Below are 13,856 nucleotides of genomic sequence, written 5' to 3'. Positions count from 1 at the left end.
TTTCCATAGTAGCTGCACCAGTTTGCATTCCCACCAGCAGTATATGAGGGTTCCTTTTCCTCCACAACCTCTCCAACATTTGTTACTATTAGCTTTAGATATTTTTGTCATTCTAATGGGTGTAAGGTGATATCTTAGTGTAGTTTTGATTTGCATTTCCCTGATGATCAGCGATGATGAGCATCTTTTCACGTGCCTACCGGCCATCCGTGTATCTTCTTTGGAGAAATGTCTGTTCATGTCTCCAACCCATTTTTTGATCGGGTTGTTTGATTTTTTGTTGTTGAGTTGTGAGAGTTCTTTATATATTATGGATATTAAGCCTTTGTCAGATATATGACTTGCAAATATTTTTTACCAGTTAGTGGGTTGTTTTTTTGTTTCAATCCTGTTTTCATTTGCCTTGAAGAAGCTCTTTAGTGTGATGAAGTCCCATTTGTTTATTCTTTCTATTGTTTCCCTTCTCTGAGAAGACATGGTGTCCGAAAAGATCCTTTTAATACTGATGTCAAAGAGTGTACTGCCTACGTTTTCTTCTAGAAGCCTTATGGTTTCAGGTCTCACCTTTGGGTCTTTGATCCATTTTGAGTTTATTTTGGTGAATGGTGAAAAAGAATGGTCAATTTTCATTCTTTTACATGTGGCTTTCCAGTTTTCCCAGCACCATTTGTTGAAAAGACTTTCTTTTCTCCATTGTATGCCCTCAGCTCCTTTGTCAAAGATTAGCTGTCCATAGATATGTGGTTTTATTTCTGGGCTTTCAATTCTGTTCCATTGATCTGTACACCTGTTTTTGTACCAGTACCATGCTGTTTTGATCACTGTAGCTTTGTAGTATGTTTTGAAGTCAGGGATTGTGACGCCTCCCGTTTTGTTCTTTTTTCTCAGGATTGCTTTAGCAATTCAGGGTCTTTTGTTGCCCCATATGAATTTTAGGATTCTTTGTCCTAATTCTGTAAAGAATGTCATTGGGATTCTGATTGGGATAGCGTTGAATCTGTAGATTGCTTTAGGTAGAACGGACATTTTAACTATGTTTATTCTTCCAATCCATGTACATGGAATGTCTTTCCATCTCCTTATCTTGTCGTCCAATTCTCTCAGAAAGGACTTATAATTTTCATTTATATAGGTCCTTCACTTCCTTAGTTAAATTCACCCCGAGGTATTTTATTCTTTTTGTTGTGATTGTGAATGGTATTGTGTTCTTGAGTTCTTTTTCTGTTAGTTCGTTATTAGAATATAGAAATGCTACTGATTTATGCAAACTGATTTTATACCCTGCAACTTTGCTGTGGTTGTTGATTACTTCTAAGAGTCTTCCAATGGATTCTTTGGGGTTTTCTATATATAAGATCATGTCATCTGCAAACAGCGAGAGTTTCACTTCTTCCCTCCCTATTTGGATTCCTTTTATCCCTTTTTCTTGCCTGATTGCTGTGGCCAGGACCTCCAGTACTATGTTGAATAAGAGTGGTGATAGAGGGCATCCTTGTCTGGTTCCTATTTTCAGGGGGATGGTGCTCAGTTTTTGCCCATTGAGAATGATGTTGGCTGTGGGTTTGTCGTATATGGCCTTTATTATGTTGAGGTAGTTTCCTTCTATCCCCATTTTGTTCAGAGTTTTTATCATAAATGGCCGTTGGAGCTTGTCAAATGCTTTCTCTGCATCTATTGAGATGATCCTGTGGTTTTTATTCCTCAGTTTGTTGATGTAGTGTATCATGTTGATTGATTTGTGGATGTTGAACCATCCCTGTGTCCCTGGTATGAATCCCACTTGATCATGATGTATGATCCTTTTGATGAATTGCTGAATTCTGGTTGCCAAAATTTTGTTTAGAATTTTTACATCTATGTTCATCAGTGATATTGGCCTGTAGTTCTCTTTTTTCGTGGTGTCCTTGTCAGGCTTTGGTATCAGCATGATGTTGGCCTCAGAGAATGTGTTAGGAAGTGTTCCATCCTCCCTAATTTTTTGGAATAGCTTGAAAAGGATAGGTATTAAGTCCTCTCTGAAAGTTTGGTAGAATTCCCCAGGAAAGCCATCTGGTCCTGGGGTTTTATTCTTTGGGATGCTTTTGATTGCTGTTTTAATCTCTTTCCTTGTGATTGGTCTCTTCAAATTGTCTGCTTCTTCTTGAGTGAGCTTTGGGAGATTGTAGGAGTCCAAGAATTTATCCATTTCCTCTAGGTTATCCATTCTGTTGGCATATAGTTTTTTGTAGTATTCTCTTACAATCCATTGCATTTCTGCAGAATCTGTTGTTATTTCTCCTCTTTCATTTCTGATTTTGTTTATTTGAGCTTTCTCCCTTTTTTTCTTTGTAAGTGTGGCTATGGGTTTGTCAATTTTATTTATCTTCTCAAAGAACTAGCTCTTTGTTTCATTGATCCTTTCTACCGCCTTTTTCGTTTCAATAGTATTTATTTCTGCTCTGATTTTTATTATTTCTCTCCTTCTGCTGACTTTGGGCTTCATTTGTTCTTCTTTCTCTAGTTCAGTTAGGTGTAGTTTAAGATTGCTTATTTGGGATTTTTCTTGTTTGTTAAGATGTGCCTGTATTGAGATGAATTTTCCTCTTAATACAGCTTTTGCTGTATCCCATATGAGTTGGTATGGCATGTTATCATTTTCATTTGTTTCCAGGTATTTTTTTATTTCTTTTTTAATTTCTTCAATGATCCATTGCTTGTTCAGTAGTGTATTGTTTAGTCTCCACATCTTTGTGCCTTTCTCAGCTTTTTTCTTGTAATTAATTTCTAGCCTTATAGCATTATGATCGGAGAAGATGCTTGTTATTATTTCAATTTTTTTAAATTTGTAGAGGCTTGCCTTGTTTCCCAACATATGGTCTATCCTTGAGAATGTTCCATGTGCACTTGAGAAGAATGTGTATTCAGCTCTTTCAGGGTGAAGTGATCTATATATGTCTATTAAGTCCAATTGTTTTAGTTTTTCATTTAGCTCCACTATTTCCTTGTTGATTTTCTGTCTGGATGATCTGTCAATTGATGTGAGTGGGGTGTTGAGGTCCCCTACTATTATTGTGTTGTTTTCAACATCTTCCTTTAGGTCTGTTAATAGTTGCTTTATGAACCTTGGTGCTCCTGTGTTGGGTGCATAGATATTTATAAGCATTATTTCTTCTTGATGAAGTGTCCCTTTGATCATTATATATTGTCCCTCTGTGTCTCTCTTTACCTGTCTTATTTTGAAATCCGCTTTGTCTGATATAAGAATTGCAACACCTGCTTTTTTTTGCTTGCTATTAGCTTGAAGTATTGTCCTCTACCCCTTCACTCTAAGCCTGTGTTTGTCCTTGGGGCTGAGGTGTGTTTCCTGGAGGCAACAAATTGTTGGATCTTGCTCTTTAATCCATGTTGCCACTCTGTGTCTTTCTATTGGAGAGTTCCATCCGTTCACATTGAGGGTGATTATTGATGCATGTGGACTTAATGCTGTCAATCTGTCGCTCATTATCTTGTTTTCCTGCATTTCTCTTTCTGTGTGCTTTAGCCTACCCATTTAATACTGCAATTTCTTATGCTGGGTTTCTTAGATTTTTCCTTATTTATGTTTTGTGGCTCTGTTCTGTTTTTTAGTTTAGTAGCTACCCTGAAATTTGTATTTAGAATTTCATGTATAATATAGTCTATTCTCTGGTGGTCTCTTACTTACTTGGCCTGGACTGATTTAGTCCCTTTGCTCTTCCCCTCCTAAATTATTATTTTTATTTCTTGTTCCAACTTGTGTTATGAGTTTGTAGTTAGAGTGATAAGATCGTCTTTGCTTTGGTGGTTTCCTTACCTTTATCCTAATGCTATAGTTGAATATTTGCTATCCTATTCTGGTTCTATCTATCTGTCTCCCTACTCTGTGGTTTGTGACCCCTTTCTCCCTTTTTTCTTTTTTCAGTTATGAGAGCCTTCTTGAGGATTTCTTGTAGTGGAGGACTTTTGGTTACAAATTCCCTTAACTTTTGTTTGTCTGGAAAAGATTTAATTTCTCCCTCATATCTGAAGGATATTTTTGCTGGATAGAGTATTCTTGGCTGAAGATTTTTATCTTTTAAAATTTTGAATATGTCACTCCATTCTCTCCTAGCTTGTAAGGTTTCTGTAGAGAAATCTGCTGAAAGTCTCATAGGAGTTCCTTTGTAGGTTATTTTCTTCTACCTTGCTGCCCTGAGTATTCTTTCTTTGTCTTTCATTTTTGCCATTTGTATAACTATATGCCTTGCAGTAGGTCTTTTTACATGGACAAATCTAGGAGATCTGAAAGCTTCCTCTACACACATTTCTCCCTCAATCCCTAGATTTGGGAAGTTCTCTTCTATAATTTCATTAAGCACACTTTCTGCTCCATTTTCCTTTTCCACGTTCTCGGGAATTCCTATGATCCTTAAATTCTTTGTCCTCATTGAATCCGTTATCTCTTGGAGATTTTCCTCATTTTTTAAAACTCTTAGTTCTCTTTCTTCCTCTGTCTGGAGCCATTCAGCCTGTCTATCTTCGATTATGCTAATTTTCTCCTCTATGGTGTCTACACGGGCATTCAGGGAATCATATTCTGTTTTATCTGGTCCATTGTGGTTTTCATCTCTAGTAATTCTGTTTGATTCTTCTTTATAATTTCAATCTCTTTTGTTAAGTATCTCCAGATCTCGTTGGGTTGTTTCTCTATCTTTCTACCTCACTGAGTTTTTTGATTATAGCTATGAACTCATTTTCACTAAGTTTACCTATTTCCAAGTCCTCAGGACTTAATTCTGTGTTTTTGTTGTTTTGCTTCTGGTCTGGAGCTTTTATAAATTGCTGGATGGTAGAGGAGGGGTTTTTTTGCATGATGGTAGAATTCGGTTGCAGTTACAGCCTTTCGCCACTAGATGGGGGTTGAAAGCCACGTGTTCTGAGCTCTCCGCCTTCGGGCAAGATGGCGGCGCCCAGCGCGGTTTGCCGGGGGTGGGGAGGGGCTGCTTTTATCCCTGCGATCTGGATTCAGATCTGTTCTGTTCTCTGGTCTCCTGGGGCCCTGGGTTTATGGGGTCCCCACACATAGAAGCTTTCCCGTCAGCGGGTTTCCACTGTACCGGCAGCGGGAGTCGTGGATGGTCCCCGGTCACGCGGCCCCTCCCCCGCTCCTTCCCGCACCCACGGCAGCTATCCCAGTCTCTAGGGGAGGGAGCGAAGTTCTCTCCTACCCCGTTCCAGCTTCTCCGAGGCCAGCTCCAGCCTCTGCCCTCCGTCTGTTTGGTACTGTAGGTCACTGACGTCCTGGCATTAGGTTTATTAGCTGAAATTCAGTTTTTTTCCAATCCTTTGTTGTAGTTTGGAGGGGAGAGAGTCCTGAGTCAGCTCACCCCACCATTTTGCTCCGCCCACTCTAGAAGAACATATTTTTGAAAAAAATAAGGAGCATGACCTATTAGATGTATCAATAAATTATAAAACAACATAATTCAGTTGTTGTGGGGCTGATATGAGAGTCTACAGGCAGAAGGATGCCAGAGCCAACGTGACATCAGCATTTAGACTGTGATAAAAAGTGACATTCAGAGGGGAAAGGACAGGCTGTTTCATCGATGATGTTGGGATAGTTGGTAAACCCCAAGGAAACAAACTAGATCACAGGCTCACATAATTTGCAAAATAAAATGTGGCTCTATAAATATTTAAATGTAAAGAGTAAAACCATAAGAGAACACAGTTTAAATGCAAGGATATATTTATCAGCTTTTACAGAGGAAAAGGCCTTTTTTGCATCCACACAATGCCAGAAACCAAAGAGGAAAGCCACTGATCGATTTGGCCAAAAATTTGTGTGTTAAAAACAGCCTCATATACAAAATTAAAAGGCCAAAGACAAGCTGTGGAAATTATTGACAACATAGTTTGCCTCAAAGTGTCGGTGGTAGCATTTGCCAAAATGCGTTAACATCCTTAATATGTAAAGAGTTCTTGTAAATAAATAAAAGGATAAAACCCCAAGGAGATAGTGGGTAGATAGTATGAGTGCACATGTTGAAAAAGAAAAAATTCAAATAGCCAATAAAGATTTGGAAAAAAGAACCTCATTAATGATCAAAGAAATGTAAATTCAAGCAGCAATGGTATACTCTATTTTGCTGGACAGATTTTCCCCCATGATAATGCCCGATGTTGATAAAGATGCAGGGAAACAGGTGAACTGCCATTGCATTTATAAACTGGCCCAGCAGTTTTGCAGAGTGATGTGGCAAAATGTATCAAAAGTCACAAAGGATGGTGTTAACTTTTAGAAATTTGTCTCAAGGATATTCTATGTGCATCAAGATGTAGTTATAGTGTTTTTTTTTATAATGGCTAAAAACTGGAATGAAACTAAATGAGCAACAATGTGGGCTTTGTTAACATTCGGCAGGTCAATTCACACAGTGCCTGGCAGCTATGAAAACTTCCAGGAAAGGAGTATTTTGTGACGTGGGAAAATGTTCATGAAATTTTTGCTATATGAAAAGAATAGACTACAAAATAGTATGTACGCTGTGATGCCCATTTCTCCCCCCAGGGAAAAAGATAACTGTGAAGACCGGAAGGAGGAATATCAAAATGTTAGTGGTGGCTAGTTTGGTTAGGTGGTGTCACCAGTGATTTGCATTATTATTTCAGCTTTTCAGTATTTTCCACAAAGTGTACAATGATTGTGTGTTACTGTCACAATTGGGCTTAAAGTGTTAATAAAAATCAATCTAAACTAATTTCCTGGCTGTACCAAGAAGGGGCTGATGCCTGAGGGGTTTCAGTCCTGTAACAAGTGTACTGCAAAACAGAAATTTGAACTCGGGTCTCGTCTTCTTCTTCTTCTTCTTCTCTTTTTTTTTTTTTTTTTTTGAGGAAGAGTAGCCCTGAGCTAACATCTGCCAGTCCTCCTCTCTTTGTTGAGGAAGACTGGCCCTGAGGTAACATCCATGCCCTTCTTCCTCTACTTTACACATGGGACGCCTACCACAGCATGGCTTGCCATGCGGCGTCATGTCTGTGCCCGAGATCCAAACTGCTGAACCCCTGGCCACTGAGACGCGGAACGTGGGAGCTTAACTGCTGTGCCATCGGGCCGGCCCCCGAACTCGGGTCTCTTAATGCTTCATCTGGGGCTCGTTCTTAAGAAAAGTGGGGTTTTGTTTTGACCCCAGTGGTTCCTTGTCCCAAGAACCTCATATCTGAGAAACTCTTTAGGAAATAACCCAAAATGTGGAAAAAGCCGTATGCACAAAGATGTTCCTCATGGTCTTATTTATGATAGGGAAAATTGTTAGCAATTGAAATGTTCAGTCTGGGGCGTGGTTAAGTAACTGGCATGCTCACTTGGGAACACTGGATAGCTATTGAAAACGGTGACAACGAAGAAGCGTGCTGATATGAAAAAATGCTGTGGTAGCTATAACATAATGGAAAAAACCAGGACATAAAATATGTATGTTATGATTATAATCACAAACATAAGATTCAGAAGGGAATTGAATAATAGGAGAGTAGATTTTAAGTAAGGATGATGCAGCTATCAGAAACATTGATTTTCACTTGTCTTAAAAGTTTCACTGTTTCTATTAAGCTATTATAGTCCTTTTGTAATAATTCTAAAAAATCTAAAAAGTAAAAATAGATGAGCACCTTTCCAAATTCTTTGCCTAGGGCTGGATTCTGGATGGCATCCCTGAAACTCGGGAGCAGGCTCTGATGATCCAGACCGTCGGGATCACCCCCAGACATGTCAGTGAGTAGCCCCCTGTGGTCCCTCCCACCAGAGGGACAGTCCCAAGACCCCACGAGTGAGCACCCTGCTCTGTATCCCCAGCTCCCCAGTGCCCACCCTTAGCCCAGGCCCTGTCCGAGAGGGAGCTTTATGGACCCAGCAGGAAAAAGGAGAATGGCACAAAGTTTTCATAAAGCTAAATGCATTCGGGGATTGTTCTTAGAAAAGTGGTGTTTTGTTTTGACCCTGGTGGTTCTTTGTTCTAGGAACCCCAAATCAGAAACTCTTTTTAGGAAATAATCCAAAATGTGACAAAAGCATTATGTACAATGATGTTCCTCATGGTGTTATTTATGATAGCGGGAATTGTTAGCAGTCAGAATGTTCAAGTGTGAACTGTCCTGTGTCCTGAGATTGTGTCCTTTGGGTTTTGGTGCTGAGAAGACATTTCTTTCAAGGGATTTTTGGGGATGGGAGATGGTGGTTGTTTTAATGTCATTATATAGCAAAAGAAACATAAATTATTGGTTCGCGAGATTCAAATGTCTGGGATCCCCTGCCCAGAATGCCTGGTTTTGCCCTTTTCTTCTCTACCCAGTTGTGCTGAGTGCTCCAGACACGGTCCTGATTGAGAGAAACTTGGGGAAGAGAATCGACCCTCAAACTGGAGGTACGGCTATCTCCACCCCTTGTCCCCCTACTGCCTGTTTACTGAGCCCTTGGCTTCCTCTGCTCTGAGCACCTGCAGCGAGCGGGGCATGTGAGAGGCCACACAGGCAAGCGCAGGCTCAGATGTCACAGGCTGAGCTCTCTTTGTCTTGAGCTGGGTCTCGAAGACCAGGCGGTCCAGCAGGGGGCCTGGGGGCCCTTGACCTCTGGGCTCTGGCTTTGGTGGCAGAGAGACCTGGATTTGGGAACCCTGCCTCTGCCCCTTTCCAGCTGTGCAACGTGGGATGAGTTCCCCAACATCTCCAAGACTCGGTTTTCTCCTCTGTACATGGGAGGAAAATATGGAGGCCTACCTTATGATCGCATCGCTATGAGGATGAAACCCGAGTTTGCACATGGGTCCTATCAGAGTGCCCGGCTCAGACCTTCACGGCTGCCCTTCCTGCCATGCTGAGTAGCCTCATCATTCTGTTATTGTTAACAGTAACGGAAGAGCAGGCCCGGAGCAGAGTGCAGCCTGCACTGGTGGGCTGGGCAAAGGCCCCAGGATTCGTAGGCTCTCGCCTCCAGGACAGCAAGCCCCCAGCCAGATGCAGCAGTGTCCTTGGCGGCCACTGAGCGGGTGACTCTAACTGCATCCCTCTCTCCCTGCAGAGATTTATCACACCACCTTTGACTGGCCCTCTGAATCTGAAATCCAGGACCGACTGATAGTGCCGGTGGGCATCTCAGAGCTGGAGACGGCTGGGAAATTGCTGGAGTATCACAGGAACATTGTCAGGATCTTCCCCTCGTACCCCAAAATCCTGAAAGTCATCAGTGCCGACCAGCCGTGTGTGGACGTCTTCTACCAGGGTAAACACGAACGGGCAGCGTGTTCACCATGCGCCTCGCCCCCCCTCACCCCATGTCAGTTCCTCTGCCAGCAGCCAGCGTCCAGGATGTGCCTGGGACCCTGGAATCCAGTCGTGGACCGCCCAGCTCCCCTGCCAGAAATGAGTGCAGGGTCCCTGAGACCGCCCCACCTTGGGGACCATGGGCTAATGTTCTCCGCTCTGGTGTGGTCTGCAGATTTGACAGTGAGGGGGTGGGCGAGGAGAGGCGAGGGGCGGGGTGGCAGGGGCACGGGAGTGAGAAGTTTTGCCCTGACAGTGAGGGAGAAGGAAGAGAAAATTTATAAAAATTATAACAAACAAACATACAAACAAACCCCATCACCACCACAAAAAATGAAAAAAGCAACACAACTCAGGTGTTGCGAGTCCATGTGGAGCAGGGATAAGCAGCCGCGCGCCTGCCAGTGTAGTGCCGTCAGGAGCAATAACGCGGGTTCACGGCAGCTTCCTAGAAACCGCTGAAGCAGGTGCGTGCGGGGAGGCAGGGGTGACGATTAAGCCCGAGACTTTGGAGCCAGGTGACCTGTGTTCAAATCGCAGCCCCACCATACGTCAGCTGTGCAGTCTTAGGCAACCATCCTAACCCCTCTGAGCCTCAGTTTGTCATCCCTAAGATGGGAACAAAAATCCTGCCTTCCTCACAGGCTTAGGTGAGGGTTACAGAGATTCTGCAAGTCCTGTGTGCACAGCTCTGAGCCCAGAGGCAGGTGCAGAGAAACGGCTCAATGAGCGTCAGACATTATTGCTCTCATCATGATTCCATATCGTGTCCCAAAGCAGCTGAATTACAATTTTTTCAAGTCTTGCTGAGCTTCAGTTCTTTCCAAAGCTAGGTTTCCCCTTTCATGCAGTGCCAGATAAATGACAATAAAATACCACCACAGATATTTAAGACACTCTACAGTTTGCAATGGCCTTTCTTTGTATTCTCTCCAATCTTTTCAAGAAAAGTTTTGTTTTGCTGGGGAGGTGGTTCTGAGCTCCCTGCACTGGCCCTCCCACCAGCCTCGCCTGCTAGTGGGCTCATCGCTTTGTGTTACTGAAAGCCTGGAAACGGCACGGCCTCGCTCTCTGAAGGGGTCAGTCAGCCGCCGGGGGGATGTCTAGAAACTGATGCTACTTTAACAAATGCCAGGCTTTGGGGGGGTTACAGTTTTCCAGTGAGTCTGCATCTCGGAAGGGTCTTTAGGAGCAGACACTGCACTCTGAAGATAAACAACCACAATGTTTATCTTATGCCGTGATGCTGAATTTACACATTAATTACTTCCAAATTACTTAATTAAATTTAAAAGTTCATATGATTGTTCATAAAGAATTCATGCCTGGAATTGTAAATAAAAATATGAGTGTCTGAATATTAATTATTATTAATTAATAATGCAGAGAGATAAATTGAAAATTGGAATGCAAAATTCTCTCTGTGTTGTTTTTTAAATCTCTCTGCAGTGCATCCAGCAACCACATATTTTTAAAAAGAATAATTAGATGTTGAGACTGTCTGGGGGATCATTACTTCTAATTAACTTAGTTATTTACTGTAAATTAGGCATCATTTGTAAGCAGGCTGCTTTGCCTGTAGTATTTGTGCTCCTCAGATGTGTCAGATCACGGAAGGTCTGAGGATAGAGAGAACCTTGCTTGAATCGCTTACTCCGGGTTATCCTCACTGACGGAAAAGGTTACCCAAAGCAGTGGGTTTGGGAGAGTTACCCCAGCCCTGCCAGCTCTCTGTAAAATGGGAACAAGAATGACATCCCTCATGAGATTGTTGCACTGATCAAATAAGATAATGCCTATAGGGTGTTTAGCTTAGTGGTTAATACGTGCTAGCGATGATGGTGACAATGATTATCACAACCTTGAAGTCTGTGGATTCGCTTACTATGCCTTTAGTTCTAAACTGAGGAGGATTGTAGCGTCTCCAATGATCCTTCCAATTAAACAGTCCTACAAAAATTCGAGAGTTCAAAATCTGCACGATAAACGTATCCCAGTGGTTCTCAATTTTGTCTTCCCCCCCGGGAGCATTTGGCAATGTCTGGAGACATTTGTGGTTGTCACAACTTGGGAGTGTGCTACTAGTACCTGGTGGGTAGATGCCAAGGAAGTGCCTCAAACTGCCGAAGTGCAAGGTTGGCAAACCCTGCTGCGCCTGTCAACAGTCTCTGCGTGGTCCGGTTCCTGAAGGCAGCAGTTGGCTCAGCCCCCAGCCCAGGGCAGAATCCATCTGAAGGCGGGAAGCCGTCACAGGGCTGACCTTGCAGGGTGGTCTGGGTTCTTGGCAGGAGGCGGGGCTGAGGAGGGAGACCTTGTTTTGATGCGGGTGGCTGGGGGTCTGGGCCTCAGCCTGTGGGCAGCTTCCCTTGTGCGGTGCTGATGGGCTGCCCTTTCATGGACCCCGCAGTTAGCTCTCACACTCCCTCCTGTGTGCTCGGGTTGAGGGGTGGCCTGGTTTGATGTTCAGTAGCTTTTGGCACCCCGTGCCCCCCATGGTGTGGTCGCCTCAGTGTTAGAGAAGCTCGCTCCTGTCTCCCCACTTCTTTGTTCATCAAATGCCAGGGGTGTACCATGGGCCAGGCAGGGCAGCTACATTCACGCACTCCGGGGACCTGTTTGATCACTGCCTCTTTGGAGATTCGAAACAAAGTTGGTGTCACCGGAACACCACTGCAAATTATTCTCCGCCAACTCCTGAGTCCTTTGGAAGTCCTGGTGTGCCAGGCCCCCATGTGGCCTGATGCGTTTATCAAAGCCTGTGTCTGACACTAGGGGACTGACCTGGTCCCGGGGCTTCAGGTTAGGGGCTCAGCCCTCAGTTTGGAAACATCTCAACCCAGTAGTGTGTATCCTGTGTCCTGGGACCAGCCCCCCAACAACACGCCCAGGCCCCCTTCAACCAGGAGGGACACACGGATGCCACGCCCGCTGTGTTGTAGAGGCATTCCAGGGCGGTGCTCAGAGGCCGCTTCTGTGGACTCATTGCCCTCTCTTCACCTTGGTGTCCAGGCCTGAAGCATCATTCCTTCCCCCGCAGCTTCACCCTGTGGCTGCTCTGCAGATGCACAGAGGGTTTCCATGGGGCTATAAAGGAGAGAAATAATTACTGCCCCCAAAAGCGCCCCAGCAGAGGCGTTGTAAGCTGGTTTCCCTTTCTTTAGGACCTGACTTTGTTATCCTCACATCCTCTCTTTCCAGCTCTGACCTACGTCCAAACCAACCATCGATCTAATGCCCCATTCACCCCGAGGGTGCTGCTTTGCGGGCCCATGGGCAGTGGGAAAAGTCTGCAGGCTGCCCTCCTGGCCCAGAAATACAGCCTCGTCAACGGTGAGTGCCCCGGCAGCCACCCTGCTTCAGAGCCTTCCCCTCCCTCCTGCCCTCCCAAGCTTTCCCGTTTTATGGGGGTGGTGCGAAGGAGGCCGGTATCACTTCTCTTTCTTGCTCTCTGCTCTGAACAGTTTCCAGTTAGTCCATCTTTGCAGGGATAAGGACTTTTCCTCCCAAAGAATATTGCCATGAAAACATTAACCGGTAAAAACATGTCCACAGCCCAAAGAGCCGGAGCAGTTTCTAGTCGTCATTTTTTACATCCTTTGGAGCAGTGGTTTTTCTGTGCTGTGCACCAGAGGTGCTTCCATCCAGCCCCCGCAGTCTCCCGCGAAGCTGCAGCTCTTGCATAATATGGGTCTGCTGTTTATTTATTTTCTCCGATCTCGTTTGGCTCCGGAACCCAGGTCAGCGTGTTTACAGGCAAACAATTTCTGAACCAGAGGAAGACTTCTCGCTTGGCACAGTTTCAATGAATATTTTACCAGGAGGAAAGCAAATATTGAAATCAATTCTCCAGGTCTTTCGCGGGGTGGTCCCAGGCGGTCTTGGCTGCCAGCCTGCCTTCAGGAGGAGAAAGGACTGGAAAGGAGGAAGAAACTGTAGCAGACACACAGTGCTGCTGGAGGGAGTTACAGGCACTGCCCCACCCCCTATATTCCATAAGCCGGAGTAACCTCTACTTTATTAACCAAGAAAACATGAGACCTGCACCCAAAATATGTAAATATGCATGTATATATGCCCCTGAATTACACGTCCATGCCATGCAAATATGCGTGTATCCACACACACACACATACACACAAATATATATGTATATATATATATATATTTACACCACCCCAGAAGGATGAAGGTTTGAATAAAAATGCTTTTCAATTAGTTCTCCTCCAACTTAAAATTCCAAAGCCGCTAAGACTAGCCAGGAATCAGTGATAAAAATCATACCCACTAAATGAAGATAGAGAACCAAGCAATTATTCTGATTTGTATGGAAAAATACTAATAATAGTATTGGTATTTTAATAAAAATACTAAACAGTGGTATTCTGATTTGATTAGTATGGAAAATAGTGTGGACACTTTGGGATAAAAAATTATGTTGCCTGTATCACTGTTTTCTTTTAAATAATGGAGTTTTTCAGATCATCTCTTCTCTTTTTGATTTTTCCTCTTAAGAGTATTATAAGACTAAATTTCCAGGTCTGGTTAAGGGGACTTCT

At 43.6% G+C, this 13,856-nt stretch overlaps 1 protein-coding gene across 11 annotated transcripts in view; it reads left to right on the top strand.

The window, feature by feature from the left end:
• AK8 (adenylate kinase 8) overlaps nucleotides 1-13,856 on the top strand; it is a 136,328-nt gene that overhangs the window by 44,972 nt on the left and 77,500 nt on the right. For all 11 annotated transcript variants that reach the window (XM_046656090.1, XM_046656111.1, XM_046656073.1 and 8 more), the window contains 4 exons: nucleotides 7,675-7,756; nucleotides 8,334-8,405; nucleotides 9,059-9,259; nucleotides 12,499-12,630. In XM_046656090.1, coding sequence (XP_046512046.1) covers nucleotides 7,675-7,756; nucleotides 8,334-8,405; nucleotides 9,059-9,259; nucleotides 12,499-12,630 — 487 coding nt within the window. The remainder of the gene's footprint in view (nucleotides 1-7,674; nucleotides 7,757-8,333; nucleotides 8,406-9,058; nucleotides 9,260-12,498; nucleotides 12,631-13,856) is intronic.

The sequence above is a fragment of the Equus quagga genome, chromosome 1 (genome assembly GCF_021613505.1).
Source record: "Equus quagga isolate Etosha38 chromosome 1, UCLA_HA_Equagga_1.0, whole genome shotgun sequence".
In the NCBI taxonomy this organism is placed as follows: domain Eukaryota; kingdom Metazoa; phylum Chordata; class Mammalia; order Perissodactyla; family Equidae; genus Equus; species Equus quagga.
This window is presented reverse-complemented; position numbering and strand designations above follow the sequence as displayed.